This window comes from Condylostylus longicornis, unplaced genomic scaffold, assembly GCF_029603195.1.
Source record: "Condylostylus longicornis isolate FDR11 unplaced genomic scaffold, ASM2960319v2 ptg000013l, whole genome shotgun sequence".
Classification (NCBI taxonomy): Eukaryota; Metazoa; Arthropoda; class Insecta; order Diptera; family Dolichopodidae; genus Condylostylus; species Condylostylus longicornis.
In genome coordinates this window covers 11,535,556-11,544,534 of record NW_026577982.1, presented here as the reverse complement: position 1 = coordinate 11,544,534, position 8,979 = coordinate 11,535,556, and the positions used below count along the sequence as shown (strand labels likewise).

The 8,979-nt window shown below is 22.2% G+C and overlaps 1 protein-coding gene across 1 annotated transcript; it reads left to right on the top strand.

Moving 5' to 3' along the window:
* Positions 1–4,765: 4,765 nt before the first annotated feature.
* On the top strand, positions 4,766–7,872 carry LOC129605149 (synaptic vesicle glycoprotein 2A-like). The gene is made up of 6 exons (XM_055514728.1): positions 4,766–4,838; positions 5,896–6,220; positions 6,335–6,701; positions 7,175–7,307; positions 7,378–7,534; positions 7,629–7,872. Exons 1-6 carry the CDS (start codon positions 4,766–4,768, stop codon positions 7,870–7,872), a joined length of 1,299 nt encoding a protein of 432 aa, XP_055370703.1.
* Positions 7,873–8,979: the final 1,107 nt, after the last annotated feature.

Below are 8,979 nucleotides of genomic sequence, written 5' to 3'. Positions count from 1 at the left end.
TATTCTATTTTCTTTATTATTACAATTTTACAATTTAATTATCAGTAATATTTTATTTATAGGTAGTATAGGTAATACTCTAATAATATTATGTTTGTTTATAATGTTACAAAAAAAAAAATTTTTTTTTATTATTATTGTTGTTGTTCAAATCTATTGTCTATCAAATAATATTGTCAGTTTATTATATCATTAAAAATAACGGTATTAATTCATGTAATCATTACATTAATATTAAATTTCAAACGGTATTACATCTTTAGATCATATTCATAGAAAGTACAAAATAGCGAAAATTTCTTTCACAATTGAACGTCACTACAATTAATTTCAGTATATGGCAATGTCACGGAATTGTTTTTTTTTTTTTGTAAATAAAATTATTTTAGTTTTTATTTTTTTTTTAATTTTTGTAAATTAGAATATAATTTAGTATAATTTTGTTTTTGTTCACTTAAAACTTTCCTAAATTGGTGAACCATTATCAAAGTTTTGAATTTGATTTTTAATAGAATTATTAGTTACTTATCTATTTTTCAATTAGATCTATGATCATTAATTTATATGGATACCCCATATATTTTTTTTTTCGTTTTAACAATTAATTACATATTTAGATTTAATATACGTTTGAAATTTCTATTAATATGCGTAAATAACAAGAATTATAAACACAAGTTTACTATATGATTGATTTAATTTGTAATTGTATAGTTTTTCAAATTATTTTTATAATATCCAACATGCGGTAACACTTAATATATGATATTTTCTCATTTAATTAAAATTGAATATGTAGAACTAAAAATAAATTAAATGATTATTAAAACAAAGATAAAGGTGAAAAAAAATGATAATAATTGGTGAAAAATATTGAAAGTGGTGAAAGATTTATTAAATTTGTTTTGTTTATTCGAACAAAAGTGAAATGTGAGCGAGAATCGGGTGTAATAATTTTTAAATTAAATTTAAAAAACGAAATTCATCTTCTATGTTTTTAAAAAAGAAAATTAAATATTTTGAATATTTTGGACTTTTTAGATTTTTTTAAATTATGTAAATAGATTTTTGTAAGAATTAACATTTAATCAACGAATTTGCATTAAGTAATAAGAAATTAAGTTAAGAATTATTGCTATATAAGAAGTTGAAATTATAAATTGCTTCATGATACGAGACGCTTTGTGGACAAGATTTTAAATTTTAAAATTCATGAATAGTCGAGATTCTAAAAAAAAATAATAAATGTAATATTAGCTGAGATTAGTTGAGAATTCGATCATACTCGTAAATTTTTTAGAATGTTTTTATTTCCATGGCTCAATTTTTTGTTCAATCACATTACCGTGTTATAAAAGATTTGTCTTAAAGCTATTGCTAATAAAACATGGACTATGAATACATCTGAAGTTATGAATTGTGAATTGTGAAATGAAAATTTTATTCCTAATAAGAAATATCTGAGTTTGAATATTTTTCGAATTTTTTATCTTGCTTTTCTGACAAATATTGTGATTTAAATAATAAGAAATATATTTAGAATATGAATTGTAAAATCTTCGTTAAATATGCAGCCGGGATCGTCCATGATACTTATACGATGTACTCTACTATCTGATTAATCTGAGCAATTTTTAAGATTTAACAAATTGGAACTATTTAATACTTCACCACTCTTTTTAACGAGAACATTACATTTTCACAGAAAATCTACTAAGGCTCAGCCAGATAAAGTATCTCTTAAATTTTATTTTAAGAATTCTACTACACTTTTGAGTAAAATAAAAATATTAATTTACAAATTATAATTTTAAATTTTACAAAAAATAGCTCTTTATGTTATTTCTTATCTTCAAATTTTTTAAATATTATTTAACGTGTCGGAGCTCTTTGTAAAAAAGTGTTGGTTGAAATTACAAAATTTTCAAAACGTTCTAATATTATTTATCAATAGACAGAGAAAAATTTTCTTATTTTTCATATAGAAAGAACAACGAACTATAATACTATGTAAGATTTTAAAGTTTCTTGATTCTTGAAGTTTATTTTTTACTTGTATGTGAACATGTAAGTATAGGTATGTGTTATAAGATTATCTATAACTGAAAACAAAAACAATGATAAGGAAAACAAAGTATGTGTACAATAAAAGTGAAAGGCAATCAATTTTATTGATTTGAATCGATTCTATATTAAAAACAATGTAAAACGAGAAATTATATTTAGTTGATCGGGTCAACTCGGTGATATCTTTAAGCATAAAGTATACATGATAAATCCTACGTAGACTTTGTTGTATACATGATAAATCCTACGTAGACTTCTTCCGCTAACTATTTTTAAATGGCTTCGTTCTTGCTGTAGACATATTTCGTACTAAACTTTGGGATCATAGTTTGAGAACCCTTAAACATGGTTTCTTGTTGAAGTTATGAAAATAACGGTTATCATGGTTACTGTATTTATTTGTGCAAAATTTCAATGTTGTAGTCTGGATAGTTTCTGAAAAATATACATCTTTTAAAATTGTATGGCATATATCTAAACTGTTATCTGGATCATTCCCAAATTAAATAGGATCTCGAAATTTGTCATGATTTGTAAAATTTTGGTGAATTTAGTTCAATTATTTTTGCTAATAATTGAGTTACTGCTTACGGGAAGGAAGTGGAGATATGCACAATCAGACAGACATTCATAAATCGCCACAAAATTCGACGTTTAGCAAAAATACATACAGGGTAATTTAGAAACGTATACAACAACATATACCATTGATCAGAGGGTCAAAAATGGGTAAAAATTTTGTTCCGGACTAGGTGCGAAATCTAAAGGGATTCCGCAATAAAGGGATTTTAACGAATTTTCACGAAATTTTTACTTATCTAAGTTTTTATAACTTCCGTTCCGAAAAAGATAGGGTCTTCAAACAAACAGTTTCTGAAAGGCCTAGTAAAGAGCTTAAAAAAACATGTTACTTGATTATGATTGTATATATATATATATATATATATATATATATATATATATATATATATATATATATATATATATACATATCTCTCAGTGTGACAAACGGAACAGCAAATTTATAATACACAATTGAACACACGCGTTTACACGAATATAAAGAATATGTTCTGAAAATAAAGTTCTACTATTCTTAGTGAAGCTTAGCAATAAAATTCGCAAAAAAAAAAAAACAAAATATAATTATCATTACAATTGTTTTTAAGGTGATAACAATTTTGTCACTTACAAATTTTTGAAATTCTTTTTTTTTTTTTTTGATTGAATGCTTATAAATTGTAAATTGCAAAATATGTATGTATATATGTACATATATGGCTAGACAAAATTTTTTTAATTAATTAACATGATTAATAAACTATGTAACTGTTCTTTATTTTTAATTAATTCCTTTTGGTTGTTGTTCTGATCTACGATCTTTTGAAGATTTTATTGGATGATTATGAAAATTAAAGAATTATTTTTGCGTGTGATTAAAGGAATCAGAATTTCGTTGATAGCTCTTTTTTTATAGAAATCAGAATTATAAACACATATTAGAGTGAAATAGAAAATATGATTTCGTTTAAAATTTATAGAATTTTTATCATCTGTATATAGTTCGGATTTTCCATAATTTGATGAGCTTTTTCTGATTATTATTTTAATTTGATTTTAAATTTAATATTGCTTGTAGTATTCATAAATTCTTAAACTCTAGACCATTCTTATGACTTGAACCTTGAAATCTGATTTAGTAGTAATAATTATCAAGTGAAAATTAGATTAATTTTGGAAAATCTCTGGTTTATGGATTTTCCATATTGTTATGTATATGGGGAAAGCTTAAATATTTTAAATATAATCTGAATTTTTTTGTATATTTAAAATAATATTAATACTATTGTATACGAGTATAAGTGCCAATATAAAACAATAAAGTTTTCGACAAAAAAAAGAGGGCTAAAGAGGTTAAGAGTTGAATTAAATTCCAAAAAAAAAAATGCAAATATTTATTAAAATTTTTTTGAATGACGCTTTCGAATGGTTTATAATAATATAGTGTAAAAAAAACCAGACTCTCTGTCTTTTGTGTATTGTCAAATAAACTTCTTTATATTTTATAATTTAATATGAAATACACTTTACATATATTTAAATGGAAATACAACAATGAACTACAATAAATTTTGTAAAAGCTGTTCAAAATAAATAAAAAATTAATAAAATATTTGATATATATATATATATATATATATATATATACATATATATATATATATTGTCCATATAAGTATAAAAAATATATATAAGAACTTGAATATCGTTATACGAGAACAGTTGTTTTAATAAATTTTTCCAATTAATAATTTTTCCAATATCGTGAACACAACGCTCTTTTATTTTTTTTAATAAATAAACTTAATATAATGAATTAAATGTTAATAATTTAATAAAGTAATATTAATTTTTACTATATTAAAAAAATATTTTGATTTATTATAATTTAATAATTTCAATCAGTGATGCTTAATTCAACAATATTGTTCGATCATCTTCACTTTATCAAAATGTTATTGAAATTATTATTATTATTATTAAATTACAGAATTTTAAGTGAGATTATTTCATTTAATCAAATAACCCGTGTATAATTTACAATACAAAATTACAATTTTTTTTTTTATACAATTTGGTTAATGATACAGAAACAAAAAAATAATAAAAGAAAAATTGGATTAGTTGGAATTTAAAAATGGCTGTTATTACTCATGAAACAAAAACTCAATTTAAATCTGCTCCATTTGATGTAGCGCTAGCTGAAACAGGTAATAAAAATAAAAATTTATTAATATTTTTAGTACATTCAAATATTTACTTTTATAATTATAAAATCATAAAATGGATAAGGCGAAAATTGTTACTCAATCTGCTCCAACTGGTTTAATTTACCAACTGGTTGGAGCGTAGTATTTTAATTTTTCAAAGACAAAAAGGGTTGCTGATTACAATCAGTGAAAATCCTCAATAATTTTTATTTGTCCTTAAGTTGTACGATTCGGCTCTTCTTAATACTACGGAAATTTGCCAAAATTCGATAAGCCATTTTTTAGCCAACTTTAGTTAGTGATAAAAATGAAATTCTACAGAGTCAATCTTTGCTTTGCTGGAGATCTACTCTGTGAGCAAATTAAGAAATAAAAATATTAAAAGTTATTGAAGCCATAAATTTTCGGCCGGAATATGTGATATTTAATTAATAATAATTGGATGGAATTGCCTTGGAGTTTAACATTGCTTGCGTTATTTGTGTTGTACTATATATAGTGCTTCAAAAAGTGATTTAAAATGGCACGTCTAGAATTTGCCTAATCAGAAATAGCCACAGTTTCCATTTGCCTGCAATAATTTCAAGTGTTAATTTTAATTAAAACTTAATTTTATGTGTTATTTCTTAAAATTTCATATTTTATCATGAAATTAGGAACATGCCCTAACTCTTAAGATCTCTTTAATTGAAAATGTTTTAAGGCATTGAATTGAATTTGACGGTAACTTAAAAATTGCAGGAACGAACGACATAATATTATGGTTAATGACTAATTCCATTAAGCTCACATATAACATTAAAAACACAAAATTTCTCATCATAGTGCAAAATTCTTTATTAAAATATTTTATTTATTATAGGCAATTCATTTTACGATTTTATAATTTAATTGATAATTGGTCAATTATTATTATTGTTCTATTTACCAACATAATGTAAAACATAATAATGTTATATACAATGAACATTATTTGAATTAATAAACCTAATAAATCATTTAAATAATTTTAATAATTTATTTTTTTTTTATTATATAAATTTTAAATACATTACAGAATTTGGTCGCTATAATTATTTTTTAATAATTGTATCGGGAATTATTATTGTTAATACAGTTTTAGAAATAACTGGAATAGGTTATGTATTACCAATAGCTGAATGTGATTTAAATTTTAGTGAAACACAAAAGAGTGCATTAAGTTGTATTGGTTTTGTTGGAATAATATGTGGTTCATATATATGGGGTTTATTAGCGGATACACTGGGACGAAGAAAAGTTATGATACCATCAATATCAATTGCATTTTTTATAACAATAATATCAAGTTTTTCAATAAATTTTATAATGTTAATAACATTAAGATTTATTAATGGAGTATTGTAAGTATATAATGATATAAATGTAAACATATGCATAACATATGTATTTTGTATTGCTCATCATAATTTTTTATTTTTTTCTGCTCTCTTTTTTTTTATATAATATTTATTTAGTACATGTGGTGGATCTGCAACTATATTTGCATATTTAAGTGAATTTCATTTTTCAAAAAAACGTAATCGTGTTATTATGGGGGCATCATTCTTTTCAGCAATTGTATCAATAAGTTTTCCATTTGTTGCTTGGTTAATAATAAATCAAGATTGGCAATTAAAAATTGAATTCTTAGGAATAATTTATAAACCATGGCGACTTTATTTAATTAGTTGTGGACTTTATGGTCTTTTAGGTACAATTTGTTTATATAATTGTTATGAAAGTCCAAAATTTTTATTATGTATTGGAAAACAACAAGAATCTTTAGAAATATTAAAAAAAATATATTCAATTAATACTGGTAAACCATCAAGTGAATATACGGTAATTATATTCGAATAAAATTTAAAGAAATATTTTAAAAATAAAAATTTCTAATAAAATTTTCTTTTGCATACTTATAGATCACATATCTTGAACCAGAACAATCATCAATTAATATTAAAACAATTGAACCGGCTAAAGAAATTTCAAAATCATCATTTATAAATACTAAAATAATATGGCAACAAACAGCTCCATTATTTTCAAAACAATTGATAAGGAGTACACTTGTATTATGTTTTATGCAATTTTGTACATATTGTACAGCACATGGTATGCGTATATGGTTAACAGAAATTTTAAATAGTGTACAAATATATTTACAAAATGCAAATGGTACAGTTGAAATGAGTGTTTGTGATATTGTAAAAGATCATAGGAAAATTATGAATTTAGAAGAGAATAAATTAAATGTAAGTTTTTCAATTAAATAAAAATTAAGTTAAAGTAAAAAATTTCTTTATAATAAAAAAAAGGGTTCACAACGTGTTGATAAATTAGAATTTGGAACTATTGAATATACAGTTATATATGAAGTTATATATCCGATAGCATTTCTTCTTGTGGCCAGTGGAATGAAATTTGTTGGACGTGTTAAAATTTTATGTAAGCATTTTTTATTATGAAAATTTATTCAAAAATGATGAAATTCAATTTTATCTTTCTTAATAAACAGTTTTAATATTGACAATTTGTGGAACTTGTAGTATTTTATCAGCTGTTATTAATATACCAATTATTGGAATATTTTTATATTTAATACAATTATTAGCTGGAATTGGAGTTACTGTGATCAGTTCATTAAGTGTTGAATTATTTCCAACACATCTTAAGTAAGTATATATAAGTAATTTAAATTTTAATTATTAATAAAATAATTTGGCTATTTTGAAATAATTTTGTTTTTTTGTTTTTTTTCTGTTTTAGAACAATGGCTGTTTCATTAGCTTTTATGTTTGGAAGATTTGGTAGTGTTTTTGGATCTAATCTATTTGGATTATTAATGAGTAATCATTGTGAAAAAGCATTTATTGGTGCTGGTACTATGTTAATATTAAGTGGTTTTTTTATATTTTTATTACCAAAACCAGTTAAAACAGTTTTGCCAACAAAAAACAATGAACCAATTGAAAATGAAAATGATGAAGATATTTATATAACAAAGCTTTAATAAAATAATTTTTTAAGTATACGAGTATATAGAGAATATTTAATAATAATTTTAAGAATAAATATTTATTTTTAGTATAATTATCAAAAAAACAGAAAAACAATTAGTAAAATATATAAATTAATAATTTTATACGAATGTACAAAATTTATAATTAATTATTATATTGTAATTAATATTTTTTAATTAATTTATAGTTAGTTATGCTAATTAATTACTTAAAATGTATACGAATATAAGATTTTTACATATCGTAAATTTTCTATATATCTATTGTATATATGTAAATTAATATTTAAAATAATTAGAATAAATTCATTTTTGTCCCAGACTAAAATTTTTCATATTGTATGAAATTTTATATTCAAGTATTGTGAGGGTAATATTTTAGTAATTTTTTTTTATAGAAATTATTCCAGGATTACCAGGGACACGAATTGCGTTTGAATTATTTTGAAATATGAAAAATACATTGAAAAATATTTTTAATATTATTAAAAAATATTTCATTTTTCGTAGGAAAAAAAAACTAAAATCTTGATTTTCAGTATAAAGGACGAAATCAAAAAAATATTTCAATACTTTTCATATGTTTTTTTTTCTTTATGCCAATCAAACTAAAATTGTATATAACATCTATAATATTTCTTGGAAATTTTCATTCTTGTGATTTTTTAAAATCAGCTTTCAAATTTATTTTTTTTATTCAAATAATTTTTTTTATACAGAATTTACCCATTTTGTATGTAGCATATACAGAATCAATAGTTTTTGAATAGATTTTTATTTTTATTTTTTTCTGTGAAAATAAAATGAATGCTTCAAAAATAATTGGCAATATATTCTGGATTTTAGTATATGCTTATGAATTTGATTCATGTTTTTATAATATTGAAAAATCTAAAATATTTTGAATATTAAAAAAAATATTTTTTATTCAGTAAGAGAGGAAAATTCTTATAAATTTAATAATTTCAAAATAATTGTAATTAGTTGAAAATTGTATATTTGGAAGGTTTGAACAATTTGTGTCCACAAAATCAAAAAAAAATAATTGCTTGTTTTTTATAATAACTTTAAATTTTCGGTACAATATTGGGACAGGCA

Coding starts and splice junctions, on each gene's coding strand:
- LOC129605149 (XM_055514728.1), top strand. CDS start 4,766: ATGGCTGTTATTACTCATGAAACAAAAACTCAATTTAAATCTGCTCCA. Junction 6,221..6,334: donor AGATTTATTAATGGAGTATT/GTAAGTATATAA, acceptor ATATTTATTTAG/TACATGTGGTGGATCTGCAA. Junction 7,535..7,628: donor TTATTTCCAACACATCTTAA/GTAAGTATATAT, acceptor TTTCTGTTTTAG/AACAATGGCTGTTTCATTAG.